General features: G+C 51.8%; 1 protein-coding gene across 2 annotated transcripts; it reads left to right on the top strand.

Annotated features, from left to right (window-relative positions):
• The first annotated feature begins 308 nt into the window (after positions 1-308).
• SHISA4 (shisa family member 4) lies at positions 309-27,358 on the top strand. 2 transcript variants are annotated; one of them, XM_075910247.1, is made up of 5 exons: positions 309-570; positions 14,806-14,977; positions 23,314-23,447; positions 23,967-24,146; positions 26,684-27,358. In XM_075910247.1, exons 1-5 carry the CDS (start codon positions 498-500, stop codon positions 26,728-26,730), a joined length of 606 nt encoding a protein of 201 aa, XP_075766362.1. In that variant the 5' UTR covers positions 309-497; the 3' UTR covers positions 26,731-27,358. The 2 variants fall into 2 exon arrangements, with proteins under 2 accessions (XP_075766362.1, XP_075766361.1); XM_075910246.1 differs by lacking the exon at positions 309-570 and adding an exon at positions 10,023-10,640.
• The last annotated feature ends 613 nt before the right edge of the window (positions 27,359-27,971 follow it).

The following is a 27,971-nucleotide window of genomic DNA, read 5'->3' as shown; positions in this document are numbered from 1 at the left end:
AGACGCTCACACACACACACACACACACACACACACACACACACACACCAGACATGCATGCACGCACACACCGTAGACGCTCACACACACACACACACACACACACATGCACACACACACCAGACACACGCACACACCGTAGACGCTCACACACACACACACACACCAGACATGCACGCACACACACACCAGACACACGCACGCACACACCGTAGACGCTCACACACACACACACACACACCAGACATGCATGCACGCACACGCACACCGGGCACACGCACACACTGGACAAGGACGCGCGCGCCCACCCAGCTCTCGGCTCGCGGTCTGACTCCGGAGCGGCGCGGCGCGGCGCTGGGGGAAGGCGGCCGGCCCGACGGGAGGGGCGCTGGGGCTGGAGCTGCTGCCGCCACTCGGCTTCCTGCGGCGCCAGCCCCGGGCGGACCCGCCCGCCGCGGCACTAGCCGCCCCCGGGGCTTGCAGGCAGCAGCGGGAGGATGCGGGCCGGGGCTCCCCGCGGCGCCTGGCCCCTGCTGGGCTTAGCGCTCTTCGGCCTGACCGCCTCGCTGGGTAAGAGCCGGGCCGGGGCTGAGCTCCAGCCTGCCCGGGGGCCCTGGCCGTGCGAGCGGGGGGCAGGCTCGGGGCTGGGTAGGAGGGGAAACTGCAGGACAGTGGGGTGGGCAGGGAGGGAGGGGTGTGGGGAAGGGCCGGGGGGGGGGGGCTTGCGTGGGGGGCTGGTGAAAGGAGGGGGAGCATGTGGGATGCTGAGGGGGAGCATGTGGGATGCTGAGACAGCGGGGGAAGGAGGGACACGGGGTGGGGGGGAGAGGGGGTGTCGATTTTGAGATGACGGGATGGAAAAACGGTGCAGGGGGGAATATGTGTGGGTGCTGAGGTCACAGGATGCAGGGCCTGGGCGTGGGGGGTGTCACCGAAGTGTGGGGAGCCGCAGGGCCCTGTACCCCCATCCACGGCCAGATGGGACTCTCGGCCCGTAGCTAGAACCGAAGGTGTATTGGTTCACGGATACAGTGTAGCGCAGACTTCTTAGCATAGGAACCAAGAGCAGTCAGCACAATCCACCTTAGGGAGAAGGAGCCCTGCGCCCCCATCTTGCTCCAAGCCCCCTCGAAAAAAACCCACACCCTCAGCAACCAGTCCCAGATTGCAGTCAGCCCTGCCTCCTCTTGACTCTAGCTTCCCCGGCAAAGGTGTCACCAGGGCACCCCCCGCGCTCTCAGTTTACAGTGACCATTGCCTATATGATGGGCTGTATACTGTCCCAGTGAATCACACTTGCATTGCCCATCCCTATCTCGATTGTAGAGCAGTGGCAAGGGAAACTGAGGAACACAGAGGGAGTTACTACAGGACAGTAAAAATCACATGCAATATAGTAAAGCAAACAGTGACTACGATCCCCACTGTGTCACTGGGGTGTGTGTGGGTGCGGAGGTAACAGAGGATAGAGGGGCTTGGTGCAGGGGCTGTGTTGGAGGCTCAGAGGTAATTGGGCGTGTGGGACTGTGCGCCGAGCTTCGGCACGGGGCTGTGTGTTCATCTGTGTGATGGGTCTCAAACCATCCCCCCATGCTTTATGAAATTGACTTAATATGCCTAACTTGAAGATGCTTTGGACAAAATATATAAATTTTAATGTCACAATCTGTTGGATCTGCAACAGATTTTGGTGTATATGGTGACCATGTTTTCTGAACCAAAAATAGGGAAACATTAGCCCTGACCCCTTAGGCCCTGCCCACCTGCCACAGGAAATCCCACCGTTGGGGGTAGTACTTCCAGGGTTAAGATTTACACATGACTAGAAGTAAAGGGTGTCATGTGACTGCTCTAAGACCTCTTCCCACCTTCTCTACCAATAGCGATGGGCTTGGGCACTATAGAAGCTCCCCCCCCCCCCCCCCCCACCATGCAACTATCCTGCAGTTGCATCAACCCAGGCCCCAGACCTAGGGTGTGTCTAGACTACATGCCTCCTTCGACGGAGGCATGTAGATTAGCCAGATCGGAAGAGGGAAATGAAGCCGCGATTAAAATAATCGCGGCTTCATTTAAATTTAAATGGCTGCCCCGATCTGCCGATCAGCTGTTTGTCGGCAGATCGGGGCAGTCTGGACGCGCCACGTCGACAAAGAAGCCTTTCTTCATCGGCACAGGTAAACCTGGTTTCACGAGGCTTACCTGTGCCGATGAAGAAAGGCTTCTTTGTCGGCGCGTTGCGTCCAGACTGCCCCAATCTGCCGACAAACAGCTGATCGGCAGATCGGGGCAGCCATTTAAATTTAAATGAAGCCGCGATTATTTTAATCGCGGCTTCATTTCCCTCTTCCGATCTGGCTAATCTACATGCCTCCGTCGAAGGAGGCATGTAGTCTAGACACACCCCTAGGGTCCCATGGCATTGCAGCCCCTGTCTCTGGGGAACCTGGAGTCCCACAGGCAGGGACTGTGCCAGTGTCCAGAGCAGCTTCTTTCTGTGCAGAGTCCAGCTTGCTGTGGATAGGGGCTGCTCCGGAGGGGCTGGGAGCCAGTGGCAGCCCCAGTGTGCCATGACGTTAACCGGTTAACTGATTTATGGGAATTTACATCTCTAATGACATGTACTGCAACTGCGTTTTTTTAAATTACTGCAAAACTGTCAAGTGTCCTCCATTTCCACAAGCCGGAATAACTGAACGAGCCATGGCAAGTACAGGGTGGAGAACACCATGTCAGTAACCCTCACCACCACTGCTTGAAAAGTACATTTCCCATGGAGGTCAATGGGGCTGGGCTATTTTATATGAAAAGCTACTGAGAAATGTATATGTCAGTACCATGATGGCAATGCCTATATTATGTAAATAATACCTAATAATAATTGCCAAATGAGACTACTTCCCAATCTCCTTACAAAGGGCCTGACCCAATTTAAATTTTAAATTGGGATTGGACCCAAAATAATCTGTTGATATTACCCAAGAAGATCCAGTTAACATTTAGTCACCCTTCAGAAATATAAGGGACCAGTCAGTCAAAGCCCCACTGCCTAGTAGAAAATCGGAGAGACTTTGAATTGACTTCTTCTGACAGCAGCACTTTCTCTCGCTGGATATGGGGTGTTTAAGCACAGGCTTTACTGCGTGTGTCAGAATAACTCAGAAATGTGTTGTCACAGCTAACTCCATTCAGGTGTAGACAAGGTGAAGCCCGAAGACAGAAGAACAAATCCCTTGAAACTGGAAGCATCTCACCTCTTCACAGAGTTCACAAAGGGCTTGTTCACTCAGGGTACGTCTACACTAGTCCCCTAGTTCGAGCTAGGGAGGCTAATGAGGGCGACCGAAATTGCAAATGAAGTGCGGGATTTAAATATCCCGCGCTTCATTAGCATGTTCCCGAGCAGTCGCTATTTTGGAAATTGACTAGCCCGGAGTAACTGCCTGCGTCTACACGCGGCAGTGAAATGGAGTTCGAAGTAAACCCCTAACTTGAATTAGCTTTTACTCCTCGTGCAATGAGGTTTAACAGCTAATTCAAGTTAGGGGATTACTTCGAACTCCCGTTTCACTGCCACGTGTAGACGCGGGCAGTTTCTCCGGGCTAGTCAATTTCCTCCCCTTACAGCTGCCATCAGGCGCCCCCCCATAGGTTGGTGCCCCAGGCAGCTGCCTGGCTAGCCCATACCTTAATCCAGCCCTGGTGGGGAGCAGCCACAAGCAGCTGCGTTTGGAGTCTCTGGACTTTTGGGGACATTTTAATGCTTCACGGGGACTCCAGGACAGGAGATTAAAAATTGGGACTGTCCCCAATTTTCTGGGATGGCTGGTCAGCGTATGTATGTATCACTCTTGTGTGTAAAGTTGGATACGTGGAGTATGGAATGGTTTATGGTTTTAAATGTGCAAGTGAAAGCCATCAAGGGTGTTTCCCTCATTGTCTGGGTGATCATCTGGAAACAGCCGCTTTTGTCCTTTAAGTCTAAGCAGCGATTGGTCTTAGGAATACATGTGACCATTCCAACTTGTACGGTCTAAACAGGTAATTTTCCATAGAAGGAGGGGGAGAGAATCCCTGCCCAAAGTGAAATCTATAACACTACGGGAAGCTAGCAGGCTCTTGGTCTTTGGTTGGCATGTCACTCCCAGGAGAACGAACCAGAGACCCCAGGGAAAAAGGAACTTCCCTGGTGTGGAGGCTTAGCTGGATAAGAACAATACGTCTTAGAGCTAGCTAATCATTTTCATAAATAAAACAAGAAATAGTCTAGTAGCACCTTAAAGACTAAATAGTTACAAGAGGCTGATAAGAACCATTAGCACCTCCATTATTTGGTTGGAAGGTTAAGTCATAGGATATGGAACACAGGGTACGTCTAGACTACATGCCTCTGTCGTCAGAGGCATGTAGATTAGGCTACCAGACATAGGAAAATGAAGCGGCGATTTAAATAATCGCCGCTTCATTTAAATTTACATGGCTGCAGCGCTGAGCCGACAAACAGCTGATCAGCTGTTTGTCGGCTCAGCGCGATAGTCTGGACGTGCAGGTGTCGACATCAAAGGCATTTGTCGACCACCCAGGTATGCCTCCTGGAATGAGGTATACATGGGTGGTCGACAAATACTTTTGATGTCGCCACCCGCGCGTCCAGACTATCGCGCTGAGCCGACAAACAGCTGATCTGCTGCTTGTCGGCTCAGCGCGGCAGCCATGTAAATTTAAATGAAGCAGCGATTATTTAAATCGCCGCTTCATTTTCCTATGTCTGGTAGCCTAATCTACATGCCTCTGGCGACAGAGGCATGTAGTGTAGACGTACCCATAGTGTGCGAGCCACCTGATGGCTTTGTTCTTTTTTCTTCCTGTCCCTCCTTTTTTTCTCCTTTTCTTTCTTTTTTCCCTATTCTCCCCACCCTCCACTGCCTTCTTCCTTTCCTTATTCTTGGATCTGGACTTCTAACACTCCTGTCATCTGACAAAGTGGGCTGTGCCCATGAAAGCTCGTGATACCGTCTACGTGTTTTGTTAGTCTATACAGTGATACCAGACCTTTTGCTGTCTTTTTAGTTTATCCTGTACAGCAGTGGTCCCCAACATGGTGCCCGCGGGGGCATTTGTGTGCGCTCGCCAAGTGCTCGGGGCTGGCCTGGCCCTGGACACGTGGTGCATGCATGGTGCCGGAGCCGGCCCCGGGCGCGCCATGGATTGGCCACCCGTGCTCTGGGCGCGTGGTGTTTGGGCGGTGGGGGAGCGCCGGCCCCGCCCCCGCAGCTATAGGGGGCCCCACCCCCAGGCGTGCAAGTGTCCGCGCCCTCTGGCGCCCGGCAGGCGATCGGCTATGCCCCCTGACGCCTGGCAGCCTCAAATGGTTGGGGACCACTGCTGTATAAACTAACCCGGCTACCCCCGAAGCTTCTAATCATTTTCTGTTTTTTGAAATTTCTATTCTGCTTTGCTCTGCTTGTTCTCACTTACAGCCCCTTAAATCCTACTGCTTGTACTTAATAAAATCTGTTTTACTTACTATCAAGCCCACTGCAAATAATTGTTACTTGGGAGAGCAATCAGTGTGTACATCCTCCTTTCATTGATAAATGGGGCTTGCTTGAATGATTCATTTGGGTTTCTGATCCCATCTGGGGAGTGGTTTCCCAGGAAACTGGGACCAAAACTGCATTTTCCTTGGAGCTGAAGAGTTTCAGCATATATATATTGCTCCTCAGGGTGGCGGTGGTCTCAGCTCTGTGCCTTGGCAGGGGAAGACCAGGTGAGCTGTCCCAGCAGGACCCGGTGGTGAGAAGCCCCAGAGAGCAAAGAGGCAAATGTCAGTGGCTTCGTTAGCACTCCAGGAAGCAGCCCCAAGGGGTCTTCTGTGACCGCACCCATCGCAATCTGGATTTTGTGGATTCAGTGACTCTGGGGAGACTGGTGTCTACCATCTGGGTGCTGTGGACCCAGCTCAGTCATGCTGCCCACTGACGCACAGCAAGGGAACAGAGGGTGTGTCTAGACTACAGGAGTTTTTCCAAAAAACTGCACCTGTGTCTAGACTGCAGTCGCGAAAGTAAATCGAAAGAAAGCAGCAGTTTTTTCGATCGCGGTAAACCTCGTTGTCTGAGCCTCGCTGCCCAGGACTGCAGGCTTTGGGCTTCGGTTTTGGCTCTGGATAGTGGAGCTCAAGCTTCAGCTGGGCTTGGTGGGGAGGGAATAAGGCAGAGAAACAGGAACTGGGTGGTTATAGGCAGGGCTCGCCGAGCCGTGCTGTCCGGTGTTCTGCGCATGCCAGAACCCGGCTTTTCTGGGTTGTAATCTACTCGCCACGGGTGTTGTGGGCGGTAATCTACTCGCCGTGTAATCTACTCGCCGAGGGGCGGTGCTAGGGGACCAACCTGGCAGCACCCCAGCTGTTCTGCCCCAGGTGTCCCCAAGTCAGCCGTTGCTGAAACTGACCAGCGGCTGACTCAGGGAAACCAGGGCAGAGCAGCTGGAGTGCCCAGAGTCAGCCGCTGGTCAGTTTCAGCAGCGGCTGCATCGGGGAAGCTGGGGGCAAAGCAGCTCCAATTGTCTGGCTGCCCGGAGCACTTCCGGGTTCCAGATGGTGCCGGACTATCAGGAGTGCCGGCCCATTGGATGCCGGACCACTGGAGTTTTACTGTAATTTGTAGAATGTTTAATGGTTAGCATAGAATGCCCCCAGGAGTATAAATCGACAATTTGCTTTGTCTGTGCGCTGGGATTGAGAATGTGTTAGCTGTCGTGTTCTCCAATAAGCAACTTTGTCAAGTGTGGCAAGCCCTCAGTGCAGAACAAGATGTGGATGTAGAAGCTGAAACTGAGGGACCCTCACCAAGTTGGGCTGGATTCATGCTAGTGACTTCTTGGCCAAGGCTCTGTAGTTCTCTGGGACGTCCAGTCCCCCTCAGTACTAGTGTGAAACCTTCAGGAATGAGGCTTGTTTTGGGGCAAGGTGACTTGCCTTATGTTGGTGTTGTACAAGGCCTTAGCTTAGTCAATGAAAAGGATTGTGAAATGCCCAAGAATGTTACACGAGCTAGTGGAAGAGCTAGGGTTAGTGTTCCTGATCTGCCTGCTTGCAATTCTGTACACGTTTCTGTACAGTACAGGCACCTCTGAAACATCACTGGTCTGGCGAGAGTGCTCAAAAGTAGGCTTGGCAGAACTGGATTTTAAAAAAATAATTTGATGGATAATATCTGTGTTTAAGCATTTTTTATCTGTATTGATTTAAATGTTCACAGTTGGAGGAAATTATAATTCAGATAATGACAGCAGATGTTTAATGATAGATGTTGATATTCAAAAAAATTCAAGGTTTATTAAAATTATTAAAACATAAATTGTCAACATTACAGGGCAAAATATAGACAGTAAATATCCTTAATCAACAAATTATACCTGTTTTTACAATTCATTTATTAGTCCATTTATAACAATCCTCATTCAGAGTCTCAATCACTGTATTTTGACTACTAAAATCTCAGGTGGCATTATCTTACTTTGCTTTTCTGTAAATTTATTTTAGTGTTCTGGAAATATTTTTTCATAGGTTTGTGTGTGTGGTGAAATTGACATTTACCAATAAACATCTAAACCTTCCAAGTCCGTTCACAAGGATCTGTGTGGGCAAGTGTGGTAGCTTTTCTGCCAAATTCATTTGGCTTGGCAGGTCTGGAAGGGAAACCCACCTACTCTCAGGCTGTGTCTACACTGGCATGAATTTCTGGAACTACTTAAAATGGAATACTATTCCGTTTTCAGTTTTTCCGGAAAAGGAGCGTCTACATTGGCAGGCTGCTTTTCCGGAAAAGCTCTTTTTCTGGAAAAGTGTCTGTGGCCAATGTAGACGCGCTTTTCTGGAAAAGAGACCCGATTGCCATTTTCGCGATCGGGGCTTTTTTCTGGAAAAGACTACTGGGCTGTCTACACTGGCCCTTTTCTGGAACAGTGTTCCGGAATAAGGACTTATGCCCGAGCGGGAGCAGAATAGTTTTTCCGTAATAGTGGCTGATTTTGTACAGTAGAGCATCGTTGCTTTTCCGGAAATCCAAGGGCCAGTGTAGACAGCTCGCAGCTTATTCCGGAAAAGCAGCTGATTTTCCGGAATAAGTGGCCCAGTGTAGACACAGCCTCAGTGTCTAGGAGTCTTACCAATTTCAGCCTGTTGCGGCTGCTTGGGATTCCAACATCCACATCTGTGTCTGGTGCCACGTTGTTTAATGAACTATAACTTCCCTGAGCCCTGGAAGGGAGCAGAAGCCTTACTGCATCCCAGAGCCTTCTGACTGGTGGTGAGAGAGGCCAACAGAGATTGACAGCTGGAGGAGTCCAGCGTAGGTGAGTGGAATTTGTTACTGCAGCAAACTCTGCGTATAGGCTGTAACAGTATCTGCTGTATTCACAGAAGTAACCTGATGCAGAGTCAGGAATATCAGTCTCTCATCAACATTCAGCTCTGCACAGGGGAAAAATTAGGCTTCAGACTCTTGTTTGTGTCTTTAAAAATCGGAAAAAAACCTGGAAGGATTCTTCGCCAAAACATGCATGTATATTGTTTTTTACTACAGCTGAAATTCTGGTTTGGTCTCTGGGCAGCCTCTTGTGTGATGAGAGAGGCAGTCAGCGCATCACCTCGCTGAGAGAGAGAGAGAGATTTTTGTGATCAGCCTGTTTCAAACTTCTGTTTATGCCAATGGCCCAACCAGACTGAAAAATAGCTGTTAAGATTCAGCCTTTCTGAGAACTCACAGCCCACGACTCTGAGACCATCCATAAATCCTTCAGCACAACCTAAGAAGGGCAGCCTTAATATTGCTGATATTTGTGACCCAAAACTAATAATAAAGACCCACGAGGAAAAAAGCGAAAACGTAAATACCTTCTAGGTCATCATCTTGCCATTAAAGGGTCATCAGAAGACAGGAAAATCAGACTCTCCTGGGCAGCCCCTACCCCTTTTCAGCTGTAGCTGTTTTAGATACTCGAGTTCAGTGACTTGCTGCACTGAGTTGTGTACATAATTACACAGATGTGTTTGTGTGCAGCTCTTCGGGCTTTGCAGATATTTATTGTTTGCTTCCTAGAGTGCAGTTATTCTTGTCATCATGGCTGATCAGATATTTCCCTTCCAATGCTCTGTATGCAATCGTTTATAGTTTCCCACGCTGTGTTGTCTTGGCTAGCTCTCTTCTTCACGATGTGGGTGAGCCACATGTGAGGGTAGCTGTTCAGAAAGTTCTGAAAAAAACCGAACCCCAAACAAAGACCACTGCTGTGATGGAGATGCTTTTTCCTTGCTGAATAAGTATTCATTATCTTGGGCTTAGTTTGCAAAGGCTGGAAAATTCTCATCTAAGGAGCCCAAACCCAGCTTTATGATAACTCCTGCCCGCACAGGAAAAAGGTTTTCTGCGGGGGATGACATCATGCTGAAATACAGCAGGCATTGATGTGTACTGCAACACAGTCCTTATGAGGATTCTGCTCTAGTCATCACACTGTTCTGCAGCCTTCTCTTGCAGTACTCCAGAAAGCTAGCAGGCCCTCCCCGACTATCCACAACTGGGGGGAGGAGAGACACCCTGACATCTGCCCCCCCTCTTCTCCCTCCCACACCCTGCACAGCAAGCAGGAGGGCAGGAGCAGCATGACAGCGCCAAGGCAGAGGGCAGGAGCAGCATGACAGTGGGTGAAGAGGCAACTGAAGTGCCAGCACTTGGTAGCTTCTTGGCCAAACCAGTCAGGATCGCCTGTCAGAAGCTCCAGGATCTACCGGTAGATCCCGATCGACTGGTTGGTTACCACTGCTCTAGTGTGCCCAATGCCCATCTAGCACAGCAGCAAAATTCCTGGCTCCACTTTCCTGGGAGAACTATTTGCAACCTCCCAGAGGGCTTCAAACAGAACCTGTCAGCTGTGCCAACTGCAGACCAAAAGTAGGCCAGCAGCAGAGGAGAGTTCCTGAAAGAGGAGCTGGTGCTGACGCGGTGGGTGGCACTGGGCATGCTGCAGGCTAAAGGGCACCTCCAGGAGCTCTGGGGAGGCCAAGGGCCTAAGTGTTGAGTTGTCAGCAGGCAGGCTGGGTCAGGTTTCAGAGCAGCCTTTGCCTTTCAGTTCCTGAACATTTAGGGCAGGCGTGGCAGCAGTTCCCCCCCCAGCTAGGCAGTCAGCACACACTTGGGAGATTGTAAGTCTTTAGGGCTGTGATAAGACCTTCAGGGTTGGATGTGGAGGGGGGTTAATGGGAGCTGTTCTGAGGATCTTGCTGCCTCTGGCCAGGAGAGGGCTCATACTGTAGTGCTCATTCAGGGGCTTGAAGTATGGAGCCGATGCGATCCTGTCCATAGGATGGTTTGGGATGGCTGCCCAAGCCTCCCGCTTTGGGGGGACCGGTAGGACCCACGGTGGCCTGGGGGATCTGAGGGCTTTGTGCTGCCAGCAGGAATTGGGCCCTCTCCACACTCACCATAGGAGCCATAGGAAGCAGAGCGACCTAGCCCTGGGCTGTTCTGTTCCACCATCTCCCAGCAAGGTCGCTCCACTTCACTGCAACAGTGGGAAGCAGAGCGCCTCGGCCCCAGCCCACGCTGTGCCCCGGAGCTGTATTTTCCATTGTCACGGTGAGTATGGGCATCCCATCTCCTGCTTCCAGCACTAGCCCCCCCCCCCCTCCAGGTAATCCCCTGAGCAAGGAGGTTCCAGGGGGAGCAGAGGCAGGAGCGGGGTCTGGAGTGGAGGGGGCTTATCCTGGGCCCTGAACCCCGCAAGGGGTGACGCTGGTAAGATTCCTACCCCTGCTTTCCACCTGGTATATGTGGCAACCAGAGCCATAACGCCCAGCCCCCATAGAGTCCTAGAACTGTTAGGGACGTTGGACTTGGTAACATTAAGTCCCGTCCCCTGCGCTGAGGCAAGACCAAGTAACCTTAGACCTCCCTTGACATGTGTTTGCCTAACTTGTTCTTAAAAATCTCCCATGAAGGGGACATGATCGCCCTTGGGAGCTTGTTCCAGTGCTTAGCTATCTATGTCGTTGAAACACTGTTCTTCATACCCAACTGAAATCTTGCTGGATGCAGGTTATAGAATCAAAGAACACTAGAACTGGAAGGGACCTCGAGAGGTCATCAAGTCCAGTCCCCTGCCCTCATGTCTAGACCATCTCTGATAGATGTAGAATCACAGGTTAAGCCTATTACTTCCTGTCCCACCTCCAGTGGACATGGAAAACAATTGAGCATCATCCATAGAATCATAGAACCATAGAGCTGGAAGAGACCTCAGAAGGTCATCAAGTCCAGCCCCCTGCTCTAGGCAGGACCAACCCCAACTCAATCAACCCGGCCAGGGCTTTGTTAAGCCGAGACTTAAACACCTCTAGGGATGGAGTCTCCACTACTCCCATCCCAGTGCTTCACCACCCTCCTAGTGAAATAGTTTTTCCTAATATCCAACCTGGACCTCTCCCACCACAACCTGAGACCATTGCTCCGCCATCTGTCACTACTGAGAACAGCCTGTCTATAGCAGCCCTTAATATATTTTAGGACTGTTGGGTTCCCCCCCCCCCCCAATTAATCTTCTTTTTTCAGGCCTTCAATATCTAGGGCTTTTCATAACATTACAAAACAGAACCAGCTCCACTCCTTAGCCAGGAATCTAGGAAAACTAAACCTCACCCTGGGTACCTCTCAGAGGCAATCCTTTCCCTCTTGCAAGCAGCAAGCCTGTGTATAACAGAAGAAAACTTTTATTAAAAGGGAAAGGGAAAACACCATAATAACGATTCTTCTTTGAGTGCTTGCCCATGTGATTCCAATACGGTGCGCATGCATCACGTGCACGGGTGTTGAAAATATTTTCTTCTAGCCGCTCCCATGGAGGTTGACCATGGAGCCTTCTGAAGTGGGACTTCTGTGTCAGCCTTTATATACCATTGCTGCCCTGGCAGTCATGAGGAACGTCTCATGACCATCCCCAAGGACAGGGTCCTTGCAGCGAAGTCAAGGGAGGCCTGAAGAGATGTCCTTGCTACTGTCTTGCCCTCTTCAGTGAGGGCTGTTTGGAGTCAGATGGGAGGAGCTCTGTGAACATAGCATCCCATGAGCTGAATGCATATCTGCTGAGGGCAGGGCCGGACTAAGGGGTGGGCGAGCTGGACAGCTGCCCGGGCGCCAACCGATTGGGAGCACTTGATGGTAGCTGTAAGGGGCGCATGGTGCCCCTCATAGCTGCCATCAGGCGCTGTGAGCCCGGCTCCCGGCAGGCTGCAGTGGCCACCCGGGGCGGGGGCCACGTTAACCGCCGCAGTGCCCTTTTCCCCGTGGCCGTGGGGCCTTGCACAGCCAGGTGCAGCCCGCACGTGCAGCCCCGGGCTGCGTGCCAGCGGCGGTGTCTGGGCAGCGCATGTGTCGTGAGCACACCATGGGGGGTGGGCTCGCGTGTGCGCCATGTGCCCGCGCACCCCGGGGGGCAGGCTCACACAGGCGCCCAGGGCAGCACCGCCCGCCTGGGGCCCAGGGCGCCAAAATGGCTCAGGCCAGCCCTGACTGAAGGTAGCCTGCTCATCAGCAATCCTCCGCTGCAATCCCCCCACTGCATAGACCTTTCTGCCAGTGTGTGCAAACCGTGCTCAGTCCCTTTCTCCATCCCCTTTTGTGATGCCACAACTGTCTTTTGTCTTCCTCTGCGCCACCCTTGCAGCTGGTTGTCTGAGGTTAGTAAAGTCCCCGTATTCAGCATCGTACACCCGCCACCGCCCCTGACTCTAGCTGCAGTCCCGTCTTCTGAGATTTCACCGCTTCGCCCAGTGAGTTCTTAGGGGTTGCACTGAGTCCAAAGTGGGGAACCTTATTGGTGCTACAGCCTTTCATTGGGACTTCCACTGCCACAGAGACCCCACGTTGGAGAATCTGTCCCTTATCTGTGTCGTCGGGGATTGCAGCTCTAGTGATCTCTACGCAGAAACAGGCTCTTACGTGACTGGAGAGGTGGCACGTAATGGAGGCCAGGGACAAAGGCTCCCAAACCTCGCACCACCGAGGGGGAGACAGTGACGGATTTGGGGCCTCCCAAAAAAATCTCTCGCACGTCACGATGGCTCCAGAGCCACGGCCGGGGCACAGAACTTATCAGGTCTCAGGGCCAAGGATGGGAGAAGAGTAGTGAGCAAGGAGCTTGGCCTTGCTGGGGTGAGGGGGCAGGCTGTGGGTGGAACGGGAAGAGGCTCCAGACTCTGTGCTCCAGCCAGGCCAGAGAGCCCATTGTAGCCCCTGCAGAGGCTGAGAGCTCAGCCCCGGGCTGGGACCATGGGGGGTAGGAGGGAGGGGCTGAGAGTGGCAAGTGGGGGGCAGGGCTCTGCTGGAAGAGGCACGCTGGGACTAGCATCCTCAAGGGGAAGTTTCACCTGCAGCCCATGCATGGGTGTGATCAGCTTTATCATTACATAGCGGGGAAAGGAAAGTCAAACCGCTGTTAGCTGTCCAGCCTCAGCGTTGCTTTGGGGAGGCGTGTGTAGTGGTGCATCAAAACACAGCTCACCGGAAGAACAAGTTGGGGGGCAGCTGTCTTGGAGGTGGAAGCAAAGAGCCTGGGCTGGTGGATATTAGAGGTGGGTAGTTCAGGACCCTCAAAATTATTTGCAAACGTGGGTCAAATTCAGCAAATGGTTTCAGCTGAATGAATGGGCCGTTGATTCAAATGACCCTTTTGACTCATTGGCTGTGTCTAGACTGGCAAGTTTTTCCGGAAAATCAGCCGCTTTTCCGGAAAAACTTGCCAGCTGTCTATACTGGCCGCTTGAATTTCCAGAAGAGCACTGACTATCTCATGTAAGATCGTCAGTGATTTTCCGGAAATACTATGCTGCTCCCGTTCGGGCAAAAGTCTTTTTCCGAAAAACTTTTGCGCAAAAGGGCCAGTGTAGACAGCATAGTACTGTTTTCTGCAAAAGATCCCTGATTGCAAAAATGGCGATCGGGGCTTTTTTGCGGAAAAGTGCGTCTAGATTGGCCACGGACGCTTTTCCGCAAAAAGTGCTTTTGCGGAAAAGCGTCCTGCCAATCTAAACGCGCTTTTCCGAAAATGCTTTTAACGGAAAACTTTTTTTTTTTTTTAACGGAAAACTCAGCCATCCGAACTGCAAAGCCAGGTGTGGGGTGAGCTGGAGTGGCTTTCCGTGAGGCACTTCCTGTGCCTGTGAGGAGTCCAGTCCGCAGGCCTCTGCTTTTCTTTCCTGCCTGCTGTCCTGAGGTGTTTTTACCTTTAGCTCTTCTCTGGATGACTGGGGTGGAGGCAGGAGCTTGCATGGAGTCCCTATCCCAACCTGTATTCTACGCACAAGGTACCTGCTGCCGTGTGGGTCTGTGCTTCACCTCAGGACCCATCCATCATGGATGCCCTAGCCTGATACAAGGCAGTCAGAAAGGGACTGATCCTGAGGCTCTAGTCTAGAGAGGGCAATTCATCCCCATCTGGGCCTCTGAGCTGTGCCCCCGTAACCATGGCATTAGCTGCAAACGTCCTGCTCCTGCCAGTTCGGGACTAGTCCTTGGAAAGCTTCCCCAGTTGGTAACTCTGAGCAGAGGCCATGGCAGTCTGCTGCAGCAAGAACCTGTGTTGTCCCGGACACCTGCTCTTTGCCACCAGCACTGAGCTAGCAAAGGGTCAGCAGGAAGGCTGGACTTGCATAGCGCTTCCCAGACCCTGCCTGCCTTCTGATTGCCGGGCTGGTGGGTTGGACAGTGGCGGGGGGCTCTTTGTGGAAACTGGCTTCTCTCTCCACAGGCTTGGCAGATGAAGACTGCCTGTGGTACTTGGACAAGAATGGCTCATGGCACCCTGGCTTTGACTGCAATTTCTTCACCTTTTGCTGTGGTAACTGTTACCAGCGCTATTGCTGCATGGACCCCCTGAAGCTTATCACGGAGCGACAGCAGAAGCACTGTCTTGCTTTCAGGTGAGGGAGCATAGAGCCTAGCCAGAGCTCCTGGCTGGGCACACCGCTTCTCCTGGGAAGAACTGGGTCCTTGCAGAGAGGGAGTGTCAGGAGGGTTATAGGTAGGAGCCTCCTGCCTCCAGTTCCAGGAGTTGAAGACCCATGGGGGATTTCAACTATCCCCATATTGACTGGGTACACATCACCTCAGGACGGGATGCAAAGAGAACATTTCTTGATACCTTAAATGACTGCTGCTTGGAGCAGCTGGTTTTGGAACTCACAAGGGGAAAGGCAATTCTTGATTTAGCCTAAGTGGGGACAAAATCTGGTTCAAGGGGTAAATATAACTGGACCACTTGGAAGTAGTGACCATAATGTAATAAAATGCAACATCCTTGTGGTGAAAAAAACACCTCATCAGTCCAACACTGTGGCATTTAATTTCAGAAAGGGGAACTATACAAAAATGAGGAGGTTAGTTAAACCGAAATTAAAAGGTACAGTGACAAAAGTAAAATCCCTGCAAGCTGCATGGAATTTTTTCAAAGACACCATAATAGAGGCCCAACTTAAATGTATACCCTAAATTAAAAAACACGGTAAGAGAACCAAAAAAGTGCCACCGTGGCTTAACAACCAAGTAAAAGAAGCAATGATAGATAAAAAGGTATCATTTAAAAAGTGGAAGTTAAATCCCAGTAAGGAAAATAGAAAGGAACATAATAAACTCTGTCAAATTAAGCGTAAAAATATAATAAAGATAGCCAAAAAGGAGTCTGAAGAACAGCTAGCCAAAACCTCAAAAAGTAATAGCAAAATGTTTTAAGTACATCAGAAGCAGGAAGCCTGCTAAACAAACAATGGGGGCTTCTGGACAGTCGAGATGCCAAAGAAGCACTCAATGACTATAAGATCATTGCAGAGACACTAAATGAATTCTTTGCTTTGGTCTGCAGCTGAGGATGTTGGGGAGATTCCCAAACCTGAGCTATTCTTTTGAGGTGACAAATCTGAGGAATTGTCCCAGCTTGAGATGTCATTAGAGGAGGTTAAGAACAAATAGATAAATTTAACTGTAACAAGTCACCGGGATCAGATAACATTCACCCAAGAGTTCTGAAAGAACTCAGATGTGAAATTGCAGAGCTATTAACTGTGGTTTGTCACCTATCTTTTAAATCAGCTTCCGTACCTAATGACTGGAAGATAGCTAATATGCTGCCAATATTTAGAAAGGGCTCTAAAGGTGATCCTGGCAATTACAGATTGGTAAATCTAATGTCAATACCAAGCAAATTAATTGTCAGGCACATGTAGTAGTTCAGGACAGTGATACTGTAAATTTAGGATTTACTGGTGTGGTGTCCTGACAGGTCAAAAATTGTTTTAGCTTCCTGAGGGTATGTCTACACTACCCCGCTAGTTCGAACTAGCGGGGTAATGTATGCATACCGCACTTGCTAATGAAGCCCGGGATTTGAATTTCCCGGGCTTCATTAGCATAAGCGGGGAGCCGCCATTTTTAAATCCCCGCTGCTTCGAACCCCGTGTAGCGCGGCTACACGGGGCTCGAACTAGGTAGTTCGGACTAGGGTCCTATTCCGAACTACCGGTACTCCTCGAGAAACGAGGTGTACCGGTAGTTCGGAATAGGCACCCTAGTCCGAACTACCTAGTTCGAGCCCCGTGTAGCCGCGCTACACGGGGTTCGAAGCAGCGGGGATTTAAAAATGGCGGCTCCCCGCTTATGCTAATGAAGCCCGGGAAATTCAAATCCCGGGCTTCATTAGCAAGTGCGGTATGCATACATTACCCCGCTAGTTCGAACTAGCGGGGTAGTGTAGACATACCCTGAGATATTGGGTATTGTTTGATATACAGAGGCACATTAAAGTGTTACTGAGGTTTGTACCTTTCCAGTATTAAGGGATTTTGCTGCCCTGACCTTCTGTGGTTTTGTTTACCAATTTTTCCAGCCCTTTGGCACTGCGGATGGCTGTTTTGATTTGATTGCTTTTACTGTTTGCTTGCGTCTAGACTGGCATGATTTTGCACAAATACTTTTAACGGAAAGTTGCTGCTCCCCACTCCCCCAAACAGCTGGCATGTTTCCTGAAACTCCGGGTCTGTCATGCACCGATGACTTCCTTCCCCTGCTGCCTTCCTGCATGGGGGAAGGGGAGGGGGAGAGTCCCGGGACTCTTACACCCCTCCCCCTCCACAGGAAGGCAGCAGAGGGAAGGAAGTCACCAGCGCACGACAGACCCAGCTGTTCAGGAAACATGCTGGCTGTTTGGGGAGGGGGAAGTAGTACACATGCTTCTTGAGACCTGGACGTGGCACACAGCTGTGGGACCCCCAGGTACCAGCCGAGCTGTCCCTCCCCCTTTTTGTTGAGTGGTATTTTTTTTTTTTAATATTTTACTTATTGGAGAGTTTTCAGGAGTTCTTTGGGATAGTGGATGTGAGGTGTGGTTTTCTAGTCTTTCACTGTTCAGTTGTATTTTCTCATTTATTCTGCTTTCTATTTTAACAGGAATTGATCCAGGTTTGGATGGAGTGTTTTCCAAAACCTGGCTCATATTGTAAGGTGGAGATTTTGGTGTGGTAGCCCTTGCCCAGGGGGTCAATAGAGGATGGCCCATTAGGGTCATTCCATATGTCCCTAGTACAGCAATTGTTTCACGTTTCATTTTTTAGTTTAGCTAGGGCCTCCTGTTTCCATTTCTGTCCCCATGTTCCAGGCACTGTGAAAGTGCTTGCAGTTTGTTGTTTAGTGACAGGGGATGCTGCTACTTTCTTTTGCAGGTTTTCAACAGCTTTTCCCAGTTTCTTATTTTCCTACTTTACTTGTTTGAGCAAATTATATGTCTGGACCGCCTGTTGTTCTGCCTGAGTTTTCCAGTGCTTAATAGCCTCTAGATCTTTATTTTTTGCATTTACTTGGGAAGCTAGTTGAGTGGAATGCTGTTTAAGCCATCTTACTGCCATAGACATTAATTACCCAGTTCTAGCTCTCTTACTTTTATTACTATTTTTAGAGCTTCAGTTTCTACCATTGCTTTACAAATGTCAGTTCACGTTTCCCCACTTTCTTTGTAAAATTTAAATGGAGCCCCTTTACCGGCAATCCAGCGGGTTCATGCTTCATCAACCTCTGTGGGGATGAGCGGGTTCCCTAACACGTGGTTTTCTGCCATGTTAGATCATGATTCCTGCAGCTTAATTACCAGATCCGTGCTTGGGGTCACCAATGTAGTAGTTCAGGACAGTGATACCGTAAATTTAGGATTTACTGGTGTCGTGTCCTGACAGGTCTCCTGCTCCATTAGTGATGATAAACGTTTGGCTATGTGTGTTTTCCATATGCTCCCTCGGTATAATATTATGCCAGCTCTGCGCAGGTAGCTAGCATTATAGACTTTATGAAAACCCCTAAAGACAGCAGACTCAGATAAGATACAAAGGCACCTGAGTCAAGTTTATTGTCGAACGAAGTACATTAATAGTTGTTGGTAGCCAGATGGCCTCCAAGCCCCTAATATCTGTACCCGGGACAATGGACACAGCTTAATCGATAGTATGGATTTTACTATCGCTCCCTAGGCTGGCCAAAGTGTTAAGTGAGGTACCCCAATATTTATAACCAGAAATGAACAATTTATGATACACCCTGTATGTATTATCTTATGCACTAATGACATGTTTGGTATCTCCCCTTGTATTTTCCTCCAAAGCATTCACTACCGTTGTTAGGCTTTTGCTTCACTTGTTTGAAACTGTTTTATCATGTACTCAGCTGGGTGTCCCTGTACTGTCCTAGTGGAATGCATTTACATACTTCATGTACTTTTAGCAGTGCTAGCAGTTCTAGTGCCGAGAGACGCTGATTTGCAGGCAAACAAATGCTTTTGACATGGCCTGTGTATTACTCATAGCATAATTTTTGCTTACTTTGGTTCAAGCACCAACCCATGCTTCAAGCTATTTCTTTCTCCTACAAAACGTAGATGAACATAATTTGTTGGGGAAGAGTCAACATGGTTTCTGTAAAGGGAAATCATGCCTTACTAATCTGCTAGAATTCTTTGAGGGGGGTCAACAAATGCATGGACAAGGGGGGAGCTTGTGGATATAGTGTACTTGGATTTCTAAAAAGCCTTTGACAAGGTCCATCACCAAAGGCTCTTAAGTAGTTAGTTGTCATGGGATAAGAGGGAGAGTCCTCTGATGGATTGATAAATGGTTAAAAGACATGAAAGAAAAGGTAGGAATAAATGGTCAGTTTTCAGAATGGAGAGCGGCAACTAGTGGGGTCCCCCAAAGATCCGTACTGGGACCCATCGTATTCAACCTATTTATAAATGATCTGGAGAAAGCGGTATACAGGGAGGTGGCAAAATTTGCAGATGATACTAAACTGCTCAAGATAGTTAAGAGCAAAGCAGACTGTGAAGAGCTTCAGAAAGATCTCCCCAAACTAAGTGATTGGGCAACAAAATAGCAAATGAAATTTAATGTTGACAAATGTAAAGTAATTTCCCATATGAAGAGAAATTAAAAAGACTGGAACTTTTCAGCTTAGAAAGGAGGGGATGAGGGTGGGGTAGGATAGAGGTCTATAAAATCATAACTGGAAAAGAGAATAAGGAAAAGTTATTTACTTGTTCCCATGACATAAGAACTGGGAGTCACCAAATGAAATTAATAGGAGGCAGGTTTAAAACAAACAAAAGGAAGTTTTTCTTCACGCAGTTCACAGTCAACCTGTGGAACTCCTTGCCAGAGGATGTTGTGAAGATCAGGACTTTGGCAGGGTTCAAGAAGGAACTGGATAAATTCATGAAGGTTAGGTTCATCAGTGGCTATTAGCCAGAATGGGTCGGAATGGTGTTCCTAGCCTGTCATACTGGGAATGGGTGACGGGAGAGGGATTGCTTGAAGATTCGCTGATGTGTTCATCTCTGCATGAAGAAGATAGGATACTGGGCTAGATGGACCTTTGGTCTGACCCATTATGGCCATTCTTATGTTATGTTCCTATGCCCATGCCCCCCTTGAGTTGTGTGTGCATTGTGGCCTTTGACATCTCTCCGCTGTCACTGTGACCAACTCTAACTCAGGGGTCTCGAACTCCTGGCCCGTGGACCATCCCCAGTCAGAGCGACTCCAACTGGGCAATGGGGGGAAGGGGGAGCTATCCATCACCAGCCCCAAAAGCCCCACCCCTTCCCACCATCGCCCCGCCCTCTCCCCCCATGACATGGCTTTGGGGATCACTGGGAGGGTCTGGCACTATCTGGTTTCAGTGGTCATGACCCCCACCTCTTGCACCCCCTGCAATGGCCGTAGCTGCAGGGGAAGCGGAGGGCGGCAGGGCAAGCTAAGAGATCCCTGGTCTAGCTGCTTGGCGGCAGGCGGTGCTGGGTGTGTCATGCCAGGAGGGCGCTGCACAGTCTGGGTCGGGCTGCTGTAGTAGTTGTCTCCTGTGCTGGAGAGGTGCGGCTTGCACTGAGGAAGTCTCAAGTGGGGAGGACTGGTACTATGGGGCTTTGACTGGACAGAGTCCTTGCCTTGTGTTGTGTGAGGAGGCAGCACTGCGTGTGTTTCTGGTGCTCTGTGCAGCTGTGTTCTGGAGCTTTTCCAGGCCTTGTGCTTTCATCCCCCAGTGCAGCAAGTTGGGATAATCGAGCTTGGGCCTGTGTTGGCCAGCTCTGCAGTGGGAAGTAGGGCACCCGCAATTGCATTTGCTGCTGGCATTCTTGGAGCACCGGTGGCTTTAAAGAGCCCAGAAGGACCCCCAAGCTGCTGACTGATGTCCTGCAAGCAGAGCCTTCAATAGCAGGGGTCAGAGGACCTGAGTTTTCCCAAGCACTTCCCACCAGCATCAGCTCTGCATGGGCTGGGGTCGGCTTCTCAGACAGGCTCTGAGTTCAGCATGAGGAGAGCCGGCACCGGCTGGCTCTGAGGTGGACAGCTGGGGCCCTTCACTCCATCCTGCCTCCCCAGCTCTTTTTGTGGCTCCGTTCAGATGCTGAGGAATGGGGGGACTGATCCGTGGGGCACTGCCAGGCGGGGGCCTGGGGATGGAAGAACTGTTGCCCATACTGACCCTGTTACATTACAGGTCACCCCACTTCCTTATGGAGGGGGGAGTACTGCAAAGGGGCTGCTCCTCCCACCGGTGCCGATGGGTGGCCCATTCCTGTCAGAGGGCTGAGCTGTCTCTATCCCTGACACCTGTCAGAGGGAGGCAGAGCAGAGCAATTGTAACCCACACGCCTAGGCTATCTCTACACTCGCGGCTTCTTGCGCGAGTAATATGCAAATGAGGCTAAGCGTGGAATATCGCCGAGCCTCATTTGCATACCTAACGAGCCACCATTTTTTTCAGAAGAGGCTCTTGCACAAGAAGGCGTGTCTACACTGCCCCTTCGTGCGCAAGAAAAACCCTCTTGCGCAATGCCGTTCTTCCTGAAAAGTAATAGGTGTAAGGGCATTGCGCAAGAGGGTTTTTCTTGCGCAAGAGCCTCTTCTGAAAGAAATGGTGGCTCATTAGGTATGCAAATGAGGCTCGGCGATATTCCACGCTTAGCCTCATTTGCATATTACTCGTGCAAGAAGCCGTGAGTGTGGACATAGCCCTAGTGTGGTTACTGAGCAATGCAAGTGGCACCTAGACCACAGCCGCAGTTAAGATCAAGAGACCTCTACAGCACGGGCTGGGAGCCAGCTGGCTTTTAGCTCAGACGGTGGAGGCTCCTAGATTCAGCTCCCGAGGTCCCAGGTTCAAACCCGCCCGGTGGCGGTTACACAATGCTCTGGCCATGCTCCCTTTGTCCTCAGCACATCCCTGGGCCAGAGCCGTGAAGGCAATGCAGAGCCATTACAAAGGCGTTGTCTTCTGCAGGGTTTCCCCCAAGCCAGAGGAATTCGCTGTGCCACTGGAGCCAGGATAAATAGGCCAGAGTGCAGTGCTGAATCGGGGCCTCTCTGTGGAGTGCCCTTGCTCTGACTTCCTCTCCATGCACAGCAGATGAGTATCAGGGGCGAGTGTGCCACGTAAGCTGCTATCGCAGGAGGTGTCATTACTAAACATGTGTGGCTAGTGACCAGGGTGCAACCAGAGAGTCACCTGCCCACCCTTGATGCAGAGTAAGATGGCGCAGGGGGTCCACGTCCCCGCTGGGCCCCCTGCTGTGCCAGGCACCTGGGCTTCGATGCGGGAGGAAGCGGCTGATATTGGTGTTTGCTCTGAGCTCTCCAACCAGCCCCTTGCTCCGGTGAGCTCGGCGTTCCACGTGCCTGCAGTGGGGGTGTCTCTGAAGCTAAGGAGTGAGATTGCGTTTGGCCCCACTCAGCTGGGAACCTGCGCAGAGCAGAGCGAGGGGGTGTTGTCTGCGCACAGCCTGAGCCGCCCGCTGTATCTTCGCCACGCTGCCCTACTGGGGCCTGGCAGCGGGAATGCAGGGTAGCCCCAGACAGGCCAGGGCTCAGCGTGCTCACCAGCCATGGCTGGAAAATGCCACGCTTTGCAGCCAGCACAACTCAGCGATGATGGCAGGCCTGAGGCCCCCTGAGTAGCCACAGTGGCCAGGCGTGGAGGGGGAAGCAAAAGCAGAGGAAGCTGGGGTGGGAGACTCAAGGGAGGATTTGTACGAGGGGTGAGGGCCCTCGATAAAGGCAGAACAAAGGGGGAAGGGTGGCGGACGGATTCAGGTTGGAGATGGGGGGTGGGGAGGGGCTGAGGGAGGAGGTCAGGGTGTGGGGCCTGGCCACGTAGGCGGGGCGATGGTGGCGTGTGGCTGTGTACTAGGCATGCACGGCCCTGTAGGTGTGAGGCGTGGCGGTGCATGGCGGGGGCAGTGCTACGTGGCATGCGCTGTGCTCCAGTGCGCCCCCGTTCCCATGCGGGTCCCAGACGCCGGTGGCAGCAGGTCTCTCATCTCCGCAGCGGAAGGAAGCCCACAGAGCTTTGGCTGAGGAGTAGGGCAAAGACATTAGGCGAGCTCTGCACGGCTGCCTTTCTCTTCTCCATTGCACTCTCTGCTCTATGAGCTGGGTCTTCAGCGACTCCTGACACAGGCAGCCTCTCCTCCATCAAAGCACTGCCCAGAATGTCAGGTGGGGGCATTCTCCGGGTTGAGGATGGGGTCCCAAGTCCTAGCCAGGCGCCCCCCCCAAACTTACCCATTAACCCTTTCATCTCCACAGCCTTGGAGAGGCTGGGTCCCAGGGAGGGGGCCCGTGAACGGCATGTGGGAAGGATTTACTTGGCCCAGGGCCCGGCAGTGTTGGGCCCTCAGGCCGCTACCTGAGACTGCCCTGTAATCGTGTCTACTTGTGCCCCACAGCCCAAAGACCATCGCTGGCATCGCCTCAGCCGTGGTCCTCTTTGTGGCCATCGTTGCCACCATCATCTGCTGTTTCATGTGCTCCTGCTGCTACCTGTACCAGAGACGGCAGCACACGCGGACACCCTTCCACGGTAGGGGCGGCAACACCATTCCCGTCTGCTGCTACAGCCTGGGAAGAGCAGGGTGGGCCCAGGAGGAGGAGCAGAGGGGGCATCCAAAGGGCGTACTTGGAAAATGTTGGTTGGTTTAGTTCTCTTTGGCTCTAGGCGGGGGAGACAGGAGAGGGATGTGGTTAGGGTGCCTGTAGTATGTATGTCCAGGAGGGAAGAAAATATTGAAGAAAATACTGTCCATCCTGAGTATTGAATGCGGCACAGGTCCTGGGGAAAAATCAACATGCTCATGTACCATCGTGCATACATGCAAGGGGGGCTGCGTCAGGGTTGCATACGCAACCTCATTTCTGGAATTTCCTAACTTCTGAGTTTTTAACTTTGCAACTTTACTCTTTTTTTTACCATAAGTGATTATGTGTAATTGTCTAGGTTTTTAAAATGGCAATTTGCTGCAGCGTGCCCCTGCTTTGCAGCAGGAGAGCAGCACTGGCGGCTCACTCGGGGGCTTCAAGAAATCTTGTCTTTGTCGTACAGGCCAGGAGATCCCATTGTACAGCTACCCAGCTCAGCCACCATGCACCTACCCTGTGGATCCCAAAGCAGGATTTGCATCTCCCCAGCCAGGCTATGCCCCCATGGCCATGTATGCCCCCACGGCCCCTGCAGCACAGTATCCGATGTACCCAGCAGGCCACCCACTTTACAACCCAACAGGTAAGAGCAGTAGGAACCACAAAACTGCTTGAAGCTCTTCTTTACCGAGGTGTGTCCCTTCAAAGTAGGGGCCCTGGGTCTCGCCTGCTCCCTCCTAACACAAGAAAGCTTGAACAAAAAGGCCGTGTCCAGACTCAGGGGTTTTTTCGGGAAAAGTAGCCTTTTCCCGAAAAAACTTCCCCTGCGTCCAGACTCAAGCCGCGTTCTTTCGAAATTATTTCGAAAGAACGCGGCTTTTCTTTCGATGGCGGTACACCTCAATTTACGAGGAAGAACGCCTTCTTTCGAAAGTTCCTCTTTCGAAAGAAGGCATTCTTCAATGTAAAGAGGCCGTCTTCGAAAGAGAGCATCCAGACTCGCTGGGTGCTCTCTTTCGAAAAAGCGGATTTCTCTTTCGAAAGATCTGACTGCAGTCTAGACGCGATCTTTCGAAAGAGGCTCTTTCGAAAGAAGCCTGCAGTCTAGACATAGCCAAAGCGAAAACAATCTCTGATAGCTAACCTCTGTAATCTCTGATAGCTAACCTCTCAGACTAGGCATGTACACACAGAGCTCCTGTTACCTTCCAGGGCACAAGAAGCAAATCATCGCCTTAAAAAAGGTGATTTTATTAAACAAAACAAAAAGATATACTTGATAAAGCATACTTGGTTGCTAGGTGTTTTAAAGCAACTGCCCCCCCCCCCCATTTAAAAACACAGAGAAAATTCCATCCTTGGGATTCCGCTTAAAGTACAGTGGGGTGGCACGTGGACGCAGCACAGAGAAGTATAACCAAACAACAAGGCTACGTCTACACTGGCATGAATTTCCGAAAATGCTTTTAACGGAAACGTTTTCCATTAAAAGCATTTTCGGAAAAGCGCGTCTAGATTGGCAGGATGCTTTTCCGTGGCCAATGTAGACGCGGTTTTCCGCAAAAAAGCCCCAATCGCCTTTTTCGCGATCGGGGCTTTTTTGCGGAATACAGTACTATGCTGTCTACACTGGCCCTTTTGCTCAAAAGTCTTTTGGAAAAAGACTTTTGCCCGAACGGGAGCAGCACAGTTTTTCTGGAAAAGCACTGATGATTTTACATGAGCTCGTCAGTGCTTTTGCGGAAATTCAAGCGGCCAGTGTAGACAGCTGGCAAGTTTTTCCGGAAAAGCAGATGATTTTCCAGAAAAACTTGCCAGTCTAGACACAGCCCAAAAGAATGAAAATAACCAGGTCTCATCTCAGTAGACATTTCCTATCTACTCATGATCTGTGCTTCAAGATCCAGTCCAGTTCCATGCCCGTGGTAGTTCTGCTTGATTCAATTCCTCTTGTTCCCCCAACTTCTGGCTCTAAACTCACACAAACAACAACAGGTGGGTATATCTTCCAATTCAGATCTCAACACCTCCTCCCATTGGCTCTCCGAGCTCCCTACCAATACCCCCTAGCTGCCTGAGTTTAACCATTTAGTCACTGAATGCTGGGATATTCAGAAAAGGCCAGCACTCCTCCCGTCCATCCCAGCGGGTCTGCATTGTTCCCCCTGTGGGAGAGGGGGCGTCTGCATTGTTCCCCATGTGGGAGAGGGGGCGTCTGCATTGTTCCCCATGTAGGAGAGGGGGCATCTGCATTGTTCCCCATGCCGCTTTGCCATGTGCCCGTGCTGTCGCCAAGTGCCTCTGGCAGTGCTGTCGTGCCTCCTTGACCCACTTGTGCTCCCCAGGGTCTGAATTCACCCCTCAGCTTATGAGCTCCACTTGCCCAGGGCTGTGCTGGATTCCTACTCTTCAGAGCTTGTCTGCTTCTCCTTGCTGGGAGGCAGCAGCCCCGGGAAGCTTGTCTGTAGGTAGCACGGCACCCGACCACTCCCTGGCGTGCGTTCCCTGGCGAGGGCGCTGTGGGGCGAGCGCTCAAGCCGAGCCCATTCTGGGCTAGTAGAGACAGGCCCTTGGTGGCAGCATGAAGCTTCTAAAATGACCCCATGGCTGGGAAGAGGGGGATTCTGGCGCTAGGGCAGGGGAACGGTCTGACCCTGGACGGCTCAGAGGCAGGTTCCCTGCTCAGTGCTGGAGTGAGAGTGCTGTGGGGGCCTTAGCTGCGCATAGCATGGCCATTGCTAATGCATCTCTGCAGCAGACTCCGAATTGATGGCCCTGGGGAGCTGGGCTGGAATCCCTACCCTAACCCAGGGCCGCTGACGGGGGTCCAAAGTGGGCAGTTGCCCTGAGGCCTATATATCACCACCGGAGCCCTGGGCAGCACGGTCTGGGAGGCACAAAGTGCTGGCTGGGAGGGATGTCGTGCTGAGGGCTGGCTGCCCTCGGCCCGGCCCCTCCGGGAGCACAGAGTGGTGCCCACCCCACCTTGCCCAGGGGCCCAGCAGTTCAGTCAGCCCTAGAGTGAAGCGTGCCCTTAGCTGGCCATAGCAACAGGTGGGTTGAGCCTATCGGCTGGGTGTGCTGCAGCCTCGTCCACTCACCTTATCCCAAAGCACATGGGAGCCTCTCACCCGCTGCACTCCATTCTGCTGAATGACTGTCCATCTCTTTCCTCCACAGCGCCCCCACCCTATCTCCCACCACAGCCCACCTACCCTGGAGCCTGAGGGGACCCTCCAGAGACTGCGGAGTCAGCGCCTTGGGCCCTGGACTGGGCGCTTCTGAGCCCCTGCCGGGGGCTTCTCTGCTGCACTGTGGCTCCTATGAACCTCAGCCATCCTGTGCCCGGCTCCAGACTAGCCCTTGCCACCTCTCCCCTCCCCCCCCGGTCCTCTCCCGCCTGCTGCACTGAGAGCATGCCAATTGACAAAACAGACGGGCCCACTTAGGGCTGCTGGATGGAGTCCTCCTGTGGTCCCCGGGCATGGCAAGTGGGTCTCTGTGGCATGCTGAATGGGGTACTCCCATAGTTGCTAGGGCATGCCCAGGGGTCGCCCTGTGGTCCCATGAGCATAGTGGTCCCTCCAGGGCATGCTGAATGGGGTACCCCCCACAATTCTCAGGGCATGCCAATTGGGCCTGCCGGTGGCCCCCCAGGGTATGCCGAGCAGGATCCCCCCGCAGTCTCTGCATCATTTCCAAGGGGGTCACAGTCAATGTTCTCTCTAGTCTTTTCCATCCATTTGCAGAATAAATTTTATGCACACCATGGCATGTGTAAAGTGCACCACCAGCAAGAAAATAAAAGTCTAGCTGTGGGCGCTCTGCTGCCCAGCTGGGCGACATTTGAATTTCTCCTGAACGGCCACCCAAGCACACCGTGTACGGGGAACACTCGAGAGAGGCTGAGTTAGAAGGGACCCAAATACACAACATGGGCTCTTGTGCAGCCAGACACTGGCTCCTTTGTTCCCTCTGCAGCCGCCTCTGCTGAGGCTCCCCCTGAGCTCAGGGTCTCAATAGGCCAGTTGTGAGGGGGAACCGTGCCCTGTTGGTGTGACCCTCGGCCCCTTGCGCTCCTGGCAGAAGCCAGCCCTGCCCCAGGCTGTGAACGATTGTCTGGGGTGGCATGAGGGCCCTGCCCGGCTGCAGCAGAGCAGGGGGCCGCTTGGTAGCACTGGGGCAGAAGCTCAGTGGGGCCTGCTGCTCCCAATGGACCCCCTCCCCAAGGAAAAGCCCCATATCAGGAGCTGCCACTGCAGCCTGCCCAGGGCAGGCACCACATGCTAACAGTAGATGGGCCCAGACTCGCTTGCGTGCCCAGGGTCACTTGCCAGGGCCAGCGAGGGTCCTTTCATGTTCTCTGGATGACAGAGGTTCCTGCTTCCATCTAAACTCTGGCCAGCATCATGCAGCTCACCCCACAGGGCCAAGCAGAGAGTGCTCCTACCCTGCCTCCCTGTGCACC

This window comes from Pelodiscus sinensis, chromosome 27, assembly GCF_049634645.1.
Source record: "Pelodiscus sinensis isolate JC-2024 chromosome 27, ASM4963464v1, whole genome shotgun sequence".
Classification (NCBI taxonomy): Eukaryota; Metazoa; Chordata; order Testudines; family Trionychidae; genus Pelodiscus; species Pelodiscus sinensis.
Note: the sequence above shows the minus strand (reverse complement) of the source record. Positions and strands in the feature narration are given on the sequence as shown.